The sequence below is a fragment of the Ursus americanus genome, chromosome 15, assembly GCF_024610735.1.
Source record: "Ursus americanus isolate L20-20 chromosome 15, mUrsAme1.1.p, whole genome shotgun sequence".
Taxonomy (NCBI): Eukaryota; Metazoa; Chordata; class Mammalia; order Carnivora; family Ursidae; genus Ursus; species Ursus americanus.
In genome coordinates, this window is record NC_142141.1 from 36,849,891 (window position 1) to 36,869,934 (window position 20,044).

The 20,044-nt window shown below is 32.1% G+C and overlaps 1 protein-coding gene across 2 annotated transcripts in view; it reads right to left on the bottom strand.

Moving 5' to 3' along the window:
- NIPBL (NIPBL cohesin loading factor) overlaps positions 1-20,044 on the bottom strand; it is a 188,505-nt gene that overhangs the window by 33,834 nt on the left and 134,627 nt on the right. For both annotated transcript variants that reach the window (XM_045787277.2, XM_045787278.2), the window contains exons 18-32: positions 19,331-19,482; positions 18,689-18,769; positions 17,887-17,987; positions 16,386-16,524; positions 14,594-14,676; positions 13,880-14,012; positions 12,882-13,025; positions 10,471-10,560; positions 9,196-9,410; positions 8,988-9,090; positions 8,276-8,374; positions 8,039-8,185; positions 5,632-5,766; positions 4,736-4,834; positions 3,351-3,404 (exon numbers count right to left, since the gene is read on the bottom strand). In XM_045787277.2, the coding sequence (XP_045643233.1) occupies positions 3,351-3,404; positions 4,736-4,834; positions 5,632-5,766; positions 8,039-8,185; positions 8,276-8,374; positions 8,988-9,090; positions 9,196-9,410; positions 10,471-10,560; positions 12,882-13,025; positions 13,880-14,012; positions 14,594-14,676; positions 16,386-16,524; positions 17,887-17,987; positions 18,689-18,769; positions 19,331-19,482 (1,775 nt within the window). The remainder of the gene's footprint in view (positions 1-3,350; positions 3,405-4,735; positions 4,835-5,631; positions 5,767-8,038; positions 8,186-8,275; positions 8,375-8,987; positions 9,091-9,195; positions 9,411-10,470; positions 10,561-12,881; positions 13,026-13,879; positions 14,013-14,593; positions 14,677-16,385; positions 16,525-17,886; positions 17,988-18,688; positions 18,770-19,330; positions 19,483-20,044) is intronic.

Consider the following 20,044-nt stretch of genomic DNA (forward strand, 5'->3'; position numbering starts at 1 on the left):
GGAATACTAAATAATGACATTTCTGATAGCTACAATTAATTAATTCTCACATATTGTAATTATCAGATGAAACATGTGGTTGTAGAGTCTTTTAAAAATTATTACGTCCCATCCGGAATGGATGACATAAATATAACTAAGATGGTCACAATGCTTAGTAATATAGAGCTAATTATTTGACTTAGGGGGGAAATGATACCAAATATATTTTGTAAAATTACAAAATAAAACATGATATATTGAAGATGATTTAGGAAGAGAACCTAAGATATTATAGACTGAAGAGCATAAGCAAATACCATGAAGAAGTTTAAAAAAGGCATCTTAAAAAATTTTTTAAAAGCAACATATTACTGCACACCATCAGATGGCTGAAGTTAAAAAGAATGACAAAACCAAGTATTGGTGAGAATGCAGAACAACTGGAACATTGCTGGTGGAAACACAAAATGGTTCAGCCATTTTAGAAAGAGTCTGGCAGTTTCTCACTCACAACATGACCCAGGAATCACACTCATACAAATTTACTCAAGAAAAATAAAAACACACATCCACAGAAAAACTTCCACACACACATTCATGGCATCATTATTCAGAAAAGTCTAAACTGGAAACATAAATCCGTAAGTTTTTGAGTTCATAAAGAAATTACCATACATCTGAACTACTGATAATAGTCAGCAAAAAAATAATATACCAGCAACACTCTACTAACTAAAAGAAATCAAACACAAAAAAAACTACACGCTGTATGATTCCACTGATACGAAATTCTACAAAAGGTATAACTGTAGTGACAAAAAGTAGAGTGGTGGTTTCCTAGGGCCAAGAGAAGAGGACCGACTACAGAGAGGCACAAAGAAGCTTTTAAGGGTGACTCAAGGGTGCCTCAAGAAAACAATTTTGGTTGACGGTTCAAAAATATCATTAAACATACAGAAGTAAACAGAAACAAATGGACTGAACTAGACAGTAGATTATTGATATAATCAAACAAAAAATTTATTTCAAGAAGGGCTTTTAGGGGCGCCTGGGTGGCTCAGTCATTAAGCATCTGCCTTCGACTCAGGGTGTGATCCCAGAGTTCTGGGGTCGAGCCCCGCATCAGGCTCCTCCGCGAGAAGCCTGCTTCTTCCTCTCCACTCCCCCTGCTTGTGTTCCCTCTCTTGCTGGCTGTCTCTCTCTCTCTCTGTCAAATAAATAAATAAAATCTTTAAAAAAAAAAAAAAGAAGGACTTTTAATGGGGTGCCTGGGTGGCTCAGTCAGTTGAGTGTACAACTCTTGATTTTGGTGTAGGTCATGATCTCAGGGTTGTGAAATGGAGCCTGCTTAAGATTCTCTCTCCCCCTCTGGCCCTCCACCCACTTCAAAAAAAAGAAAAAAAAAAAAGAAGAAGAAGAAGAAGAAGAAAGATTTTTAGTACTGTACCTTTAGTGAGCTATAGATAAAAAGAAATGCAAAGCAATCTTAAAAACTGTATACAATAATGTTATTGTTAATATAGTAGAGCAAAGCAAGAAAGAAATTACGTTCCTTTCCTTAGGAACCAAGATTTTTAGCCTAAAGGAAAGAATAAAACCAAAGAAATAGACCTTCATGATAAAAAAATTTGAATAAAAAAATATAAATTCTTGATTTATTTTTGCCTTCCTAAAAAATATATTTTTTAAGCTCTATCCTCTGGAAAAGGCCCAAAGCTATGATAACCCATTAGCAAAGAACATCTGCAGCATCCAAATTCTTCTCCCCAAAGGGAAGTAGGGCTCTTGGGGAAAATGGCTGATTTGTTTGGGGCAGAAAATGTGCAAGTCGAGTCTAGGGCATCTTGTAGAGGCAAAAAGTGATCAGGTTATAAAAGAGTAATAACGTTAGATCAAAAGGATACAAGACCAACCTGAAGGGACTAACACTGGGCAAAGATGGGACAATCTGAACTTCAAAAAGAATTATGATTACAAAATTTTAAATACAAAGACAGGGCAGCTGGGTGGCTCAGTTGGTTAAGCGTCTGACTTGATTTCGGTTCAGGTCATGATCTCATGGCTGTGAGATAGAGCCCTGCAACGGGCTGGTGCTGGGCATGGAGCCTAGTAAAGATTCTCTTTCTCCCTTTCCTTCTGCCCCTCCCCTCTCTAAAAATAGAAATAAAAGAAAATATAAAGACATACAAATCTATTCATTCACACTGATATTAAAAAAATGAGCAAACTCATTTTAATAGGTGCACCAGGTTGACAACATCTAAACTGAAAGATCACTGAAAGTGGATAAACAAACATTATGTGCCTCCTGATGTGACACAATAATATTCACCACCATCTATGAAGTATTCTTGTCTCCTACTACCACAATTGAACTTCAGTATTATTAAGGCTTTAGATCTATGAGTTTACAGAAAAAAAAAAAATGGTGAATAGAGGAACAACTTAAATGACACCAGAAGGAAAAGATCTATGAAATCTAGAATGCGGGACATTCTACAGGAAAACATGTAAGTGGCATGAAAAAAAGAGGGGTGAGGGGTCGACTATCATAGATTAAGAGAAGAGACTTAAGAGCCGTATCAACCAAAGCAACTGCAAACGAAATATATAAATACATTTTTGAGACAATCAGGGAAATATGAACATTGAATAGGTATTAGATATTAGGGAATAATTTATTTTGATATAGATGATAATGATATTCTGATTATTTTTTAAAAGTAATTTCTGTTAAAGATAGACACTAAAATGTTTATGGTGAAATGATACAAAGTATGGGGTTTGCTTTAAAAGTACTATAGCCAAGAACAAATAATTTAAAAAAATATAGGGGAGGGATTGGAGATAAAATAAGATTGGGAAAATGCTGATAATTTTTGAAGCTGGGTGATGGGCACGTCATCTATTTAAAAATTTCTGAAATAAAAAAATTCATAGGGAGAAACATTTCCATTTATGAAGTTTTTAAAGAACACCAATTGTGGTTTAATTCTGCACTATTACAGGAAATTCTACTTATTTTATAGTATGTCAAATAATGTAAATATGTATTTAATGCAATATGCAAATACATAGATTTCAGTCTAACATATAAATTGAAGGGATAAGAAAAAAATAATTATCTGGAAGAGAGAAGACAGAATTTAAATTACTGATTTAGAAAACTTACTTTTAACAGGCAATGGAATAATTGATTAAATAGGGATATTAACCAACACATTCAGCCTAATATACTGATATCCCCCCCAAAAGGCAAATACTTAAAAAATAACTGAAAAGGTTCTTTTAAATCATAAAGCTTACAAAGAACTGATCTTCTATGAAATTTCATGTTATTTGTTATCAGGAGTCAAAATAACACTCACGTTTTGAAGGAGTTGCTCAAACCAGTCATATCCAGTATCTCTGCATGCTGCAACCTAAGTGGGAAAATAAGGTGAAATTATCAAAATTAGAAATTTACTTAAAAATCTGAAAAACCATGACCAAAACCAAAACCTTTGCTATGGTTTAGCATGAGGTATATAAATGTCTCAATGTTCTCATTTAAAAAATTATTTTTAAAGAAAACTATTCTTTTAGTAAACCAATAATTTACCGATGCTAAACAATTTTATTTTAAAAACACTTTAGAAAATATTCAAGAAATTAGTTTAATGTATTGAAATTAAATAAAGTATTATAGGAGAGGTGGTGGGAGGATGGGTGAAATAGCTGAGGGGGATTAAGGAATGCATTTGTTGTGATGAACACTGGGTGTTGTACGGAAGTGCTGAATCACTATATTGTACACCTGAAACTCATATTACACTGTATGTTAACTAACTAGAATTAAATAAAAACTTTAAAAAATATATGATATTATATTTTGAATAAAAACTTCAATTAGTCAGAAAAATCTGTAAGGTTTAAAACAACACAAATAAAAGTGTTTGCTTATTATTTTCCTTCTAGATAGCAGATTTAAAGACATGAGTGAAACAGAAATGAACTGGTAACTGATAATGTTCAAAATATAAAAAGTATTCTGGGTCAAAAAAGTTTATAGCTTACGTGTATAATTAAACATAATGAAACTAATCTTAACTCATGTTTTCTGAAAAAGTACTATCTCATTTTAGGTTGCTATCCCATCCCTGGGCTACTGTTACCTATTCATCCACTTCTTCCCCTCTCAGCTTTGGAGAATTTCAGTATCAGTGCTTAAGTGAACGAATGCCAAAGAGCGGTTATGTAGAAACACCAATCTCATCTTCTTTGCATCCCTTGAGTATCTCCAGAAATGTAAAGTAAGGGAAGTACAGTTGATCCTGAACAGTGCAGGGTTTAGGGATGCTGACCCCTTGCACAGTTGAAAATCTGCGTATAATTTTAATTTCCCTCAAATTTAACTTTTAATAGCCTATTGCTGACCAGAAGCCTTATCAATAACATAAACAGTTAACACATACACTGTATGACATACATATTATATACTATATTCTTACAGTAATGCAGTAAGCCAGAGGAGAGAAAATAGTAAAAAAAAAAAAAAAAAAACCCTAAGGAAGAGAAAATATATTTACAGTACTATACTGTATTTACTGAAATAAATCTGTGTATAAGTGGACCTGTGCAGCTGAAGGGTCAACTGTAGTATTAAATGTCAAGATTAACCAATTATCTCATCATTGTTTCTATCTCTGTAAGAGGGGGCGGGCCTAAACTAGGTTTGCACCCACAGGGACCACACGTTTGTTCGAGTCCTTACCACATCAGTGATGTTTAAAATTTTCCTTGTCATTGCTTCTTTGTCATTGTGTGGAGTTGGAGTAAACCAGAGTTTTTGGAATGTTTCATTTACTAATTTCTAGAAGAAAAAAAATTTCAAACTACACAACTACAACAAACATGGCAAAATTCTCAATCCCAAATTCTCAATAAAACCCAAAACAAAGTTGAAGCACCTGACTGGCTCAGTCAGTAGAGCATGCAACTCCTTTGATCCCTGCGTCATGAGTTCAAGCCCCATGGCAGGCAAAGAATTTATTTAAAAAAAAAAAAAAAGTCCGAAAGCTATAAATAACTAATCAAAACAGACTACGAGGAATTTTTGGCATCATTTTAAAAAACAATCATTAATTTCTTAAATTTATAATCTTTTTCAGTTGGTAAAAATTTTAAATAGGTGATACTATGCCTAGCCTAGGAAATCTGCATAATATACTCTCAAATGTTTTTGATCAAACTAAAAAATATTTTTACTACCTTTGGGGAGAAGTTGCTAAAAACAAACACAAAAACAAATATAGAGGCAATCATATACACATAAATTCATTAATGAACAAGATTAAACTTTCAAAGAAGTATTTAACTTAGAAAACCAAATACTAATTCGATAATAAACTTCCTACATGTAATGTAATCACTATAATGACATTAAATATTATAATTTAATTGGTTGAGAAATATCAGATTTTATTAATGTAAGATCTAGAAATAAAAATGCAAGAAAATATGTCTCTTTTGAATTTATAATAAAAATGTTGATTTGCTTATAAAGGCTTTAGAGTCATATTTTACACATATATCAACAAAATTTAGATAAACACTTATTTAAAACACTAATGAAAAGTGAATTTTAAAGTAGTCACCATTTCATCTTACCTTAATGCCCTCTTCATCATTGACTCTGCGAATCATTTTTACACACATTTCTGTAATTTTTGGAAACGTTGGTTGTTCAATACAGATGTCTCTTAGAATCTTTATTACTCTTTTCCTGACACTGATACCAGTATCCTAAGAACAGAAAAGTACTTTTAAATATTAGAAAAATCAAGATGCTCAGATGTATGAAATGTGATAAAATGAAATTAGAAAATAAATACCATCAAGCAGTCTATTGACTATTAACATGATAAAAATGGTCTATATATTTCCTCTTTCTATGCTTTCTTATTAATGTTACAATAAATATGGGTTATCATATTGTTTTACTTTTAAAATTTGATATCTAAGACATGCAAAAATATTAAATAGCACTGAACATGACACTAGAACATAAGCTCACGACAATTAAATGGGATAACAAATATGAAGCTTTTAGAATAGTGGCACTTAAACAGCATATGAAGTATTTTTAACAAAAGTGTTAAACCTAAATCTAATTGAACTATTGTCCCTATCATCTGATGGTTAATAAGAAATACAAGAAACAAAAGAACAAATTAAAACTATGAGGAAATAACAAGACTGACCCTGGTCTTTTTAAATGAGTCAATGTCATGGGGGAAAGTGTACAAAAAAGAGAATACTCTAAATTTTAAAACATGATCAACCAAATGCAAAGTACGATCTTTGACTGGACTCTGTTTTAAAAAAAAAGACTGGAAAAAAATTTTTTTCCACCAATTTTTGGGACAATTGGAGAATTTGAATATAATCTGGTGATTAGATGATATTTAGAGACTGTTAATTTGGTTGGGTGAGGTAACGGTTTTAGTTTATAAGGGCAGTACCCACATTTTTTGGAGAGGTGGGCTGAAGTATCCACAGAAGAAGTAACAAAATGTTTGATTTAATTTAGACTAATTTAGCAAAAAATAGAAATGAAATACGGGGGTAGATACATGAGTGTTCATTGCACTATGACCCTTCACAAAGTTTCATAATTAAAGAGTTTTAAAAATAAATAAAAAGCATTGGACACTTAATGTACAAAATTATTTCCATTATGCAGTCTGACAATCATGAAAATATTTTAGGATATACTACTTGGGTAGGTGTTGTCAGCTCATTAGCTTTGAGAATCTTACTGATTTTACCTTTCATTCTTGAAAAGACTAAGGCACTAAAAGGAAAAAATTTCTCCCACTCTTCCCTTAAATTCTTTGTTTCAATCAAGATTTTATGCTAGTTGAAGCTGAAATTATCTTGAGCTCAGTCAAATATATTCTGACAGCTGACTAAAGGTGATAAACTCTTGTCACTGTGGGAGTACCCAATCCTGCGTCCGATAACACTTCTGCTGAGTTAAGAGAAATCAATATGCTTGCAGTGGGTGATGTGGAGATTCCACAGATATTCTGTAATGCCAGTGCTTCCTGTTTCCTTTTCCAGGAAAAGACTTCAAGGCCAGAGAATTCCATGACATACAAGAAAAGAATATCTTAAATAGTATTTCTTAGGTTTGTTCTTAAGACTCAAACGGCTTTCTCATTTCATTTGCGGGTGTCTAAAGCTTGTCATAATTCAGCTTTAAGGAAACATGCAGATATACAAAAAGGATCCAAAAATATTGTCAGATACCAAAATTCTGCACTTAGCTCTCAATGAAATATTTGTTCCTGTTTATATACGTATATACAAATTTACTCTAGATTCCTGTCCAAAATATTTATGCCACTGTAGTTCCTATCATTTACTTAATGTAAACTTGCATCATTAAAAGGCAGTAGAAACTGAAAAAAGGAGTCCAATTTTCAACAATGATTTGTTTTACAGTATTGAGCAGTCCTCCTCTTGAAACATGTCCTTCTTCAGTTCAGCCTGGGGCTGAGTGGGCTTGAAATCTGTGTCTCCTGCCCTTGCTGGCACTCTGTCCAATCATTAGGACTCCTAGCTCTCAGCTCAAGGTAAGGTAAGAAAGGAGGACCTTTTCTCTGCTTTCTAAATCTGGAAGACTGGAGACTAGAATCTGCCCAATGCTCTGCTGCCCAGCCACCACTTTCTGGATTCGATTCTTGGCACCAGGAGTACCTGTTAGCTTCCCCTGTCTTCCAACCCACTGACTTGTCAGCACTATAGGGTCACAAACCTTAGCTTTTAATTTTTAATCTGGTTTAAACTATTTTTAGGGTGTGTATGTGAAATAAACATTGACAGGTTTTCTGGGGTAGTGGGGGGGAGGGAGAAACACGTCCCCCTTTAGAAAGTTGCCACAGTACAGAGATTAGGCAATATAAATATATAATTGAGATCTACTTTTCTAGTTTAATAATTAAAAAAATGTGATACTAGAAAGGCAAAATTGTATTTATGAATCACAATAAAAATGACAAAACAAACATACCAATATTCTTTCAATCAGCATATCATAATACTGTTCAGCAAGCTGAGGTCGACAAAGAACAAATCGACCTAATAACTCTACTGCTGCTTCTCGAACACTAGTGGAGTTATCCATTAATCGTCCATGAACTCCTCGTTGCATATCAAGCTGAAGGAAAAATGAAGAAAATAAGTAGAGCTAATATTTTAACTTGAACATAGTACTCAAATAAGAAAAATCATTTGTGCTGTTCTTTACCCTTGCTAGAATACTGGGGTCTACAGCAACAACCTCAGATAAACACTTCATTGCTTTTGTTCGAACGGCAATTGCGTTTTCACCAAGAACTCGAAGGATCTGCCAAGCAAACATTGATATTTTCAAAATTTTAGAACATGTAACATTTAACAAAAAATAGCATGAAAACATGCAAAAGAAATGAAAATAAATATTGTATTTACATCCCTTTAGCTTTTATATGAGTAAAAGATGTTATCTTAGTGATCCAAAGTTTTAACTTGAAGGTCAGTACAGTAAGTGAGATATTCTATACCTTAGGGCCTTTCCTTTATCCTGGCATTCTCAATTAAACTTGTTTTTTATTGCTATGTTTCATTTGCAAGGACACGTAGCCCTATTAAAACCTTGTTATGAGTAACTAATTCAGGATATTTAGTATCATTTAAGTAATAATTTGGTAACTGAATAATTTATTTTTATAACATCATTCCACCTATACCATATATGTATATTCATACAGATATATACCCATTTATCTGTAAAACAACAATCAATATGTAAAAGGCATACAAAAAAAAAGACCTTTAACAAATATGAAACACAGAAATAAATGCTACTTTCATAATCTTTTAAAACATCTGTTCTCAACAGTGAAGAGACATGCTACCCCACAAATATCCATAATCAGAAAAATCAATATCATTGCATAAGGAATTCTGGTCCAGTTTACCTGTGTCAAATAAATATCAAAGCTCTGGGCAAACGGCCTCATAGAGGCCAAGTAGCGAACAATCAAACAAGCATCATCATAGTCCACAGTATCAGAGTTCATCCTACAACAAAAAGTCATTAAATTTTATTTAATTTTTTTGCAAAGCAGATAAATAGGTATCAGAGACATAACTGAAAATGTAAGATGCTTTCTCTCTGGATCTTACTTTAATGTGCTGAACTGAGAAGGTGTGGTTTTGATAATGCTTCTAAGAAACTTTTTCCGGTTTTCAGCTCGATGCATGATTTGACCAGTTGTCTCAACTTCCTTCGCATGATGTGTTCCTTCAGATGACTCTTCATCTTTTTGTGATTTCATTGCTTTTTCTGTTTCCAGAGTTGTGTCACGGAACCACTGGGCTATATAGAATTTGCGAGAAAACTGAAAAGAAAATAGATTAAGACTTGAGCTTGACGAAATTAACAAAATTTCAAAATGAAATTAGTAACAACATTTCCAAACCATCGATAAAGTGCTCACTATAAGGAATAAATATTAAGGTGTACTTTAAAGCAACTTCCAGCAGATAAAGACAGATTTTAAGAAAGCTGGAAGGTTTGACTGCTGAATGATAGAAAACTTATTATTTTACTTTGTCTTAACACTTGTATTAATGATGTCAAAAGATAATTTGATAAACACAGTTGTATTAAATCTAGAATACTACTATCAATTGCTTAACAAAGGACAGTATCACACATAGGTCAGTAAAATTAGATAGATGATAGGTAAACTGGGGAGGTTTAGAACAATAGGATACAGGGCTAAAGGTAAAAACTCTAGTTACTTTCAAGATATCACCTTACTTCTTTAAGAAATACACAGCCAGTTATTATTGAAATATTTTAACACTGAGGCACACCTATAATCTGTTCCTTTCAATGCAGACTGAAAACCAGCTGTAGTTGGCTGAAAAGCTTAGTTATCTCTTTAGACTGTATATCCCATCAGCAAAAAAAATTTTAAAAGTACCTAATAAATGCAGTTTCCTAATACAGTTTATAAATTGTATATATGAACCTATTATACCGATAATTAGGATATATAAGATACATAAAAATATAACTAAGGATTATATTTAAAAATATATACACATAAAATTCTAATACTTTCTTTTCATATGCTACTAGATCACATCAAGCACAACCTGGGCCATGTCCACTGTGAGAAGCAATGATCTAGCTCGGTCTCAAAGATAACTATGAAAAGATGTCTATTTCTCATGTCACACCATTTTAGTGTAATATAGCATCTGTACCAGAATTCCATATAAGACAAATGAATCTATAATCATTCTTTTTTGTTTAGATCATCAAGTATCCTTTTGTTTCAAAAATCAGTATTCCAAATAACTTTCCTTTTCAGGCCACTTCCAAATTTTCTTTCAGACCCAATTTGAATTTGATGTGTTACTTCCAAAAAAGGGAGAAAAGAGTCCTACCACTAGTGAAGGATCGGTCTCAGTGTTTTCATCCAAGTAATCAAGCAATGCTTTCTGCAGTTGTTGTATTTCATCTTCTCCTCCTGAAACCTACAAAATAAACCAAGTAAGAACAAAAAGGATATTACTAGTGTACTTTAATAATTTATCTAGTTGTAGACACAAATCTGAGGGAAAAAAACTGATAAATGATAAAAAATGAAAATATAAGTATACCAACTGAAAGGAAAAAAATGCTACTTTTGAAAAACATATTATTAATTGATAATATGGGACTGGCCTTTATTTTTATGAACTATATGTCATCTTTTTCTGAAGGCGGTGCATAGGTAGTGGACACAAAAATTATCAGAATAATGTGTTAAGTATTCAGAAATGTGAAGGTCCTACCACTGCTTTTCTATATGGGAAAAAAGAGGCAATTCCAAACTTTTAATCTAAAAATGGAAACTGTTATTATCTATTTTACTATGTGTTATAGGTGTCTTTGGGATATTTAAAAACATCTGGAAGAGAAATACTTTTATTTATAATACAAAACAGTACTTTATTTCATATAGGATATTAAATATACAGCAGGTGGGCTGTTCACTTGATCTAGGAGCAGAAAGATACTAAATCTTTAGGTCCTGAACAATACATAGCAAGAAACTGTGAGCTGACATTCATGCCTACAGCTTATACTCTAGCTTTACCACACAAATGCCAATATGGTTTAGAATATCTCTAAGTAGAAAACAAAGATTAGAATAACCCATGTTCTAAGAATGTGGCGAAACTGATACACGGAGAAATTCATCATAGCACTGTAAACTAGGACACTGTAAACATCCAAAAGCAAGGTGGAAATATGTCAAGAACCATAAGAATATTTACAAATGACCCCTCCCCCTCAAGTTTTATAATGTACAATCTACATGATCAAATGTAACAAAGAAGTCCTACATCCACTCTAAGAAATACTGAAAGGAACCTGGCACCTAGATCTTGGTTTCTCAATTACCATTCTCCAATTAAAAAAACCAGTAGTATTTGGAGAAATGGCAGATTCTAGGGCTGAGACAAGGAAAGTAAAAGAGGATCGAGGATCCTGAAACATCCTGTTGTGCCACAAAGTTCTCAAAGAAAGATGGGAATCTATCAAAAAGATATAAAAGCCAGCTAAAAGGGGCTCTCACTGGTTCTATCTAGGACAATATGAGCATTAAAATAATGATAGCAACAAATTATAACCTATGAAACAGAATAAGAATGGCTGCATTATATGAGATCAGAGTATCGTATTAATGGTAATTTCTTGCTTTTGAGAAGTGTACTGGGATATTTAATCAAGAGTTCTTGTTTATAGAAAATATACACTAAGCAGTGGTTCTCAAACTTCAGTATTTATTAGAATCACCTGGAGGATCTATCAAAAAACAATGCTAAGCCCCACCCACAGGAATTTCCGATTCAGTAGGAGAGTCCTGAGAATTTGCATTTCCAGCAAGTCCCTAGGTGATGTTAATATTTGTGCTTCTTGTGCAGAGAATCATATTTTGAAATTCAAGGGTAACTGGGGCATTAAGTTTGTTAAAATAGTTCAGAAAAAAAAATGAACACACAGATATGCATGCATATATATTTTGCATGCATGTAGATACTGCACAAGGATAAAGCAGATGTTATAAATTGTCAACAATTAAGGAATTTGGGTGAAAGGCTTGTGGGAACTCTTTGTATTATTCCTCTTTTTTGTAAGTTTTATATAGAAATTATTATATTATGAATATAAATTATTTCAAAATACAAAGTATACTAAAAAAATGTAAGAGACATTTCTAATGGCCAGCACGAATATGGCTATGAATGTTAAAAATAGAAAGAAAATGAAAACAGTTGTATATGGTAGGATTAGAGATCATTTACCTACCAATTTTCTTAAGTAACTTTTAGCATTACCACCACCTGACCCACACTTAAAAAAAAATAAGTGAAGCAATAAAATATTTTTTCTGCCAGACATGAAATATCTATCTAACAAAATGAAAGGAAGTCCTCCTTACCTTTCCCCAATATATCAAAATTCAAAGGTATAAAATGACTTGATTAGGAATGCTAAATGATCATCTTAGTAAACTAAAGATTTAAATAAAACTTAAACCAAACAGAAAACAGCATAATACATTCATAAACGCAGTTCGCAGAGAGTAAACTAAGGATTTATATAATCACTTAAATAGTTCCTATTAGACACTATAATTCACCCTAAGGTATTAACTTCCTCTATGGGGCTTTTGAATAGCCCACTTATAGAAATGTAAGATCTTACTTTGAATCAATAAAATGAATTGCAATACTAATATAAGAATACCTGAAGAAAGTACTTAACTAATATTTATCTGCATAATTTTAATCCTTTATCTCAATACCTGTTTTAAAATTCGTTCTATAGACCCTTGATCCATTTTGCTTGTAACAGCATCTTTCCTTAATCGTGCAGCAACAGTTCCAAGGTAATCAAGAGACGCCACTCTTAAAGCCATCTCTGTTGACTTGTTACTGAATTGGTGAACCTAAACATAAAAATAATTTTAATTTAATTTAATCAATTTATAAAATTTTAATAGCAATTTACCATATAAATTCTGAATCTATGTTGTATTATCTGAAATTTAAACATTTTTTTTTGCTTGTGATACTGTTCCATAAGAAACTGCCTTTGACAGTTTCTGGAATCTGAACATTTTCATTTAAAAAAAGTATAGATTAAACCTCCCTAAGAACACAGTTGTTTTCTTTAAATGTAGGCCCAACTGCTTACTTGTGAAAAATGGGATATTACTGAATAAGAATTTCTTATGCTGGAATTCTAATGCCTATGAAACATCTTGGTTTCAGAATAGTATTGATACATTTTCTGGTTCACAAAATGTAAGGTCCCAAAAACTTTGTAACAATCTGAGTTGCACAAGTTTAAATATACTTTAAAAATAAAAAGAGAAATCATAACATTTCTTTGCATTTTCCTATTGTATTACATGAGAACTAGAAAGTGTCATGTTTTTAAAATACTCTTAATGATGACAAAGTGTTCATGTTAATCAGTTTCATGCTTTGAAAATAACTGCAGTAACTTATGACTGTTGAGATGCTTTTAACTAACAATATAGCATTTCCAAACCAAAGAAGAAAGTTTTTAAAGCACTGCTATCTTATGTAATGAAATGAAAGCACCAAAATCACAAGATTTCAAAGTTTTCTACAAAGTACTGACAATACTGTGTACAGTTATGCACATGCAAAAGTAAAGATGCAATGGTCATATTTCCTTACACATTTTTAAAGAATTCATCATCTGTGAATCAGAGTACATCCTCATTATGTTGTCTTCTAGTAATCTAATAATCTTTAAATGCTATACTCTTACCAACAGTCTCCCTAACAAACTAAGGAGTAGTTCAGCAGCTGGCCATTCAGGCTTATTGACTGTTGAAAGAAGGTCTTGAACAAAATTTTCAAATAGTGGTCTGTAATCTTCTTCACCTTGCTTACTACCACATCTGTTCGAAGATAAATAGTGAAAAGGCTGTGAATTTTAGGTGACATGTCCACCAACATGATTGAAATTTTGTTAACTAAGTTTTCTCTTCCCCATATCTAATGTATCTAATTAAATACATTAAATATAACATGGCATAAAATGAATCTATTTCTCAAATTTCATTCTTCCCCCTGCTAGGGAATTCATTTATTGCCTAGTACAAACACTACTTTCCAGCAAGTACACCACATTTTTAAAAATGACCACTCCTTCTCTGAGATTACCACAAATTCTTATGAAGGTTGACTAAACCTCTCTCTACAAACTTTCCTATTCAATTAGAATTCCCAAAATTCACTGAAGAAAAATTACAGAATTTCAATCTAGTATTTCAACTTGTAGAGTCAAACATATAAGTAAGTTCCCAAGATTTTAATATTTCAAATGCCTCATTTTAAAGATTAGGGAGACCAAGGACCAAGGTGACATATTCAAGATTCAGGTTATGGAGGAAATTAGATTAACCATTTACCTAAAATAAGTGAACTATTTTCTATACTGCAGAAATAAAAATCAGAGTATGATGTTAGTTTTGCTCACTTTTTAAGGAAGATGGAAAGGAAGTTTTGGGCTGTTCTCATGGCTGTTTCATAAGAGTTGGTAATGACAACATCTTGGTCAACCTAGATTGAGAAAAATGAATTTACATAGATATAAGAAATAATAAAAAAAATAAGTTCGTTCAGTTGCTACTGTCATGTTATTACTGAAAAGGGGTGACACATTTAAACAATAAAAGTTAATGGGGCACCTGGGTGGCTCAGATAGTAAAGCACAGACTCTTGATTTCAACTCAGGTCATGATCTCAGGGTCATGAGATCAAGCCCTGCTATGGGCATGGAGTCTGCTTAAGCTTCTCTCTCTCCCTCCCTCTGCCTCTCCCGCTCTTACCTCTCTAAAAAAAGAAGCTTAAACTATTCTATTTATATATAAAGACAGAAGCTACAATTAGTAAACACATCTCAATACTTTGTAAAAACTAAATGAAAATATTGAGTTCATTTTAGTTTATTAAAATACGAAAGAGTAACATGTGGTTAGCAAATGCAGTATCAATAATTTCTTATGATCTAGGTCAGAAGAAGAAGAAATTGATTGAAAATACAAAAAGAATTTAGAAAAAGCCATTTCAAGTTCAAAGTTTAGGAAATGCTGCAATACAATACAAAAGAAAATTTAATTTCCTGAGAAATTTCAAGATTAAGCTATAAACAGTCAATTCAAAGTTTTGGAAACCCAAAGGTGAATAAATATATGAAAAAGCTCACTAGTTACCAGGAAAATGCAAAATAGAACATGGTATCATTTCAGACTGACTAGACTAGGCAAAATCTAAAAGAAAGAAAGTAAGCTAGAATACTACTTTTTTGAGCAAACTGACAAGTTCTAGTAAAGTTAAAAATACACGTACACAAAAAAATACACGTACACTATGATTTTAATATTCTACTTCTAAGCGTACCTAGAGAAACTCTTAAGTCGTGATATAGTTATATGCCAGAGAATCTGGTATTAGTTATTATGTACTAAAAACAATGTTGACTGAAAAAAATAGCTATAAATATGTCACTATATCATTTACGTAAGTTAAAAAAATTCTACGTCAAATGTATGCAGATAAATAAATAAATAAATAAATAAATGGAGGGAGATAAACATTCTCGTGATACCTGTCACCAAAGACAAGGAAGGAAAGATTGGAGAGAAAAAAATCAGATTGGGACAATGACCTCAAATTTTTGATAGGCATTTTTCAGTTATTTACTTACTTAATTATATACTACTATATACATACACAAAATTATGAAAATAACACAAGAGAGAAACAAAATCATTCCTGTTTCTTTTTAATCTTTAATAATACTATAAGAACCTGGAAAAATTGTAAGCTTTGATGGGTAAAAGCTACAAAACCAAAAGCAAATCTTACAGTTACTCAACAGTTAGGCATAAACTCATCTTCTGCATGAGAATTACATTAATGATATTACAATTATGTTACGCAGTAGTACAGATATCACATATTATAATATTCACTTGCACATTCACTATCTGTCTTCAGACTTAGTGGTTGGTATGAAAGGCTAATTGTTAGCTATTATCATTCTCATTTTATAGCTGAAGAAACAAACTCGGATTAAAATGATCCGTATGTCTCATGACAAAATAGTCAGTACCAGAACTCACGCTTCCTAAAAATTACTCTAGTGCTCTACAAGGATCCTAAAGACCAGCCATAAAGCCCTAATTAAGAACTTCAGTTTTATAAGAATGGAAGAGAATTTAGGAGCTTCTTCCTATAAAAGTACAAAGTTATAAAAGATTCCTTACTTTTTTATTTGAGTCATCTTCTGAATTGGAGTCCTTCTCTGATGATGGTAAGTGTACAACACACTGAATTAGTTGCAAAACCAGTGCTGTAACCATCTGAATATACATGGGCTCTCCATCCATATCACTACTATTTAACCTTTAATGGAGAAGAAAATATTTAAATCATACAAAGAATGAAGAGAATTTCACTCTACATGTTATCTATCATCTGAAAATTTCAGGATGCTTTACTAACATTTCTAGGCATTATCTTTAGTGCTTGTAATAGTGTCCTTAAGTCTAATTATTTTTAATAAATTAGAAAAAGTACCAATTTGATATCTACACATACTTACAAAATTAAAATAGTCAAATAGTCAAAGGAAAATGCAATATTTAATACAAATTTCTAACTCTATATGCACTGCAGATAAAGATTTATACATGAAAAATATCAAATGATTTTTAAAATGAGGCAACTGTCTTCTAGATTTCCAAATGCCCATAAATTCTGGTACTCATTTTCTTATTAAAATCTGCTACACAGTCAGCTCTTGATCATCTGTGCTAGGCTATGAGGGCAGTGGCATAGAATATAAAAAACCAAATTTAAATCTTTAATTCTAAAGATACTGTAAAGTTTTAAGAATTTTCTTATATTCTGATAGCTTTTCTTCAGGTTTAATAGACTATACACAATTAGTCTAAAAAATTAAGGTAAAAATAATTATTTTACATAAGACAGCCTTCAAAGCAATCTCAATATAACCTATATGCCAGGTCAACACACTTAATCACTTAGGATATTATAATAGTTATGATAATGATGATGATTCCCTATGACAACGAAGACAATAATGCTAACTACAGCAGTGGATAACACTTCTTTGTTAGCCTGTGCTTAGTGATTTAAGAGCATTTAATCTCCATGTCTATTCTCCATACTTCTGCCAGAGTAATCTTCTAGCTTTTAAAAATACTATTTAATGACTTCCTACTGTATAAAGGATTAAATCCAAGTTCCTTAGTATGGCTTATAAAACACTTGAATTGTCTTTGACTTTTTCAAGCCATATTTCCTATCATGGCTTAATCAGGGATGATTGTGCCCCTCAGAGGACATCTGCCAGTGTCTGGAGAAAATTTTGGTTGTCACAATTGGAAGGAGGTGGGTAGGTGGTTCTCTTGTCATCTAGGAGTTATAGGTCAGGGATGCTGCTAAGCATCTTACCATGTACAGAACAGTCTTCCACAACAACGTATTAACTGCCCAAAATGTCAACAGCAGCATGACTGAAAAACCCCAGATCTTTACAACTGAGAATCAATGAACTTCAAGTCCCTCAAATGCACACTGCTTTTTCACATATCTAAGCTATTCTTCATGCTGCTCTGACTGAATTGCCTCTCTTTTATTTGATCACTAAAATAAAAATCACAGATGATAAGGAATAAATTTATAAGGACTACAATATAATGTAATTCTTCACTGTACTTAGCCTTTGCTATAATTAGTTACCTGAAGTTCCTCAAACTCCTCTTGCTGGTTGGTAATCTTGCAAGTGAAGTAAAAATTTCTTCCAAAATTAACTGCCTATGTTTTTCATATCTTGAGAATACCTATTTAGTAATTATAAAATTTCAAATTTAGTTTATTATAACTATCTGAACACAAAAATGATATTATATCACATGATAAAAAATATCACCTGCCATTTACAATGAAAATATTTTCAACATCCTCAGTGACAATGACTTAATTTGCACAACTTTTTCACCATTAATTATAACATTCTTGTAGAAGCTAGAGTATACTAGTTTCATTTAGAGGAGTATACTATTGTGGAGATGGAAAGACAAAAGTTAAATGATTTTAAACAATTCTGGTTTAATTGTAGATATTAAGGAATTATTAACTGAAATATATTTTTTTAATTTAGAGGGGAAAAATAAAATAAAACAAAATAAGAGAGGAAGACAAACCATCACAGGAAACAAACAGGTTGCTGGAGGGGAGAAGGGTGGAGGGATGGGGTAACTGGGTGATGGACATTAAGGAGGCACATGATGTAATGTGCACTGGGTATTAGGTAAGACTGATGAATCACTGAACTCTACCTCTGAAACTAATTAATACACTCTATGTTAATTGAATTTAAATAAAATAAAAATTTAGAAGAGTTTAAAATATAAGGCACACAAAAATAGTCCTTATGCTGAAATAAATCTATGGAAAACTTCAATCTGCATTAATTTTTGCAAATTTAGATTACATGATATATTTTTCAGGGGGATAACTAAAAGTATGAATTTATACTTACTGCAGTGACTAACTTAATGGCACATAACTGTAGTTCACTGACATTTTCCACAAAAAATGGTGTTATTCCCATTGATGATACCTGTACACGCAAGAAGTAATCAGTATACATCTCTAGTTGATTTTGGTAACATTTTACCTTAACCAAATTCCAAAACATTCATAAACTTACTGGAAAAAACTGAGAGGGCATTTCGTCTCCCCTCATTAATCATTAGTATCGATCTAATTCTTTCTCTGCTCCTTTCACCCTCAAGCACATTAGTACATATTTTCTTTTCATAGCCACCATTCCTCTGATCTCCACATTTTGGGTTGATAAATGTTACAGTATAAAGAAATAATACATTTTGCTACTCTGGATGAAAATATTACATATTTCAAAGGAAGTAATTATTTACCATTCAAAGAATTTAGAGTTTAGAGTTTATACTACATTCACCTATCTTTTGCCCTAAATGTTTTTTTTTTAAAACTTCTCTGGACTTGTATTTCTCATTTTATATACATTCTGAATGGAAAAATTAACACAGTGCTGGCATTACTACTGAGTGAGCAAGGTTATACTGAACTCAGACCCTCTATTCTTATATCATTTGGTCTAGAAATGTAACAAAATGCCTATAAAAAAAAAACAACTTACCTGAAGAATTGTTGTGTCTGTAAGAAGCTGTATCTCTAGCAATTCTGATAAGCTGCTAACAATGTCACAAACTTTATTATAAAGCATTACTATTACTCTCTGCTTATGGGTAGAACATTTAGCCCGTTTTGCCTTTGAACTTAACAAGCCTCCTAAAATGAAAGAAAAATTTCAAAAAAGTAATTTATCAACTTTTAATAATTTTTAATAAACAGTAATAAAACTGTTTTCTGAATTAAGGGAACACTTTTTCTGGGGGGGTGCTATATAAAAGTATAAGCTGGCAAATAAAGCTGGTTATTTATTAAAACAGAAAATTATTCTCTAGGGATATTCAGATAGCAAGTAATCATTCTTGTAACATACACTCTATGGCACATTCCAGTGGATACTAAATTCTTGTAAAACATGTATCTTTATTTCTCTTTTTTCTCATTGGTGCAGGGCAGTAAGATCTCATTTCCCTTTAAATTAACTTGCGATTAAACAATAAGTAATTAACTGTAGATTATTCATAAATCAAGTATGTCCCCCTCTTGTTAAATGTACACGTTAACTACTTCACTGCTCATTTATTTATAAATGTTATAAATCAGAGAAAGATCATACATCTTCAATCAATCCATTTTGTGGATAACTAATATTCTGCATAAAATTAGGGTGAAGTGATAAATAGAACCGGAAGCTAATATCATCTGGGATTTTCCCTGACCA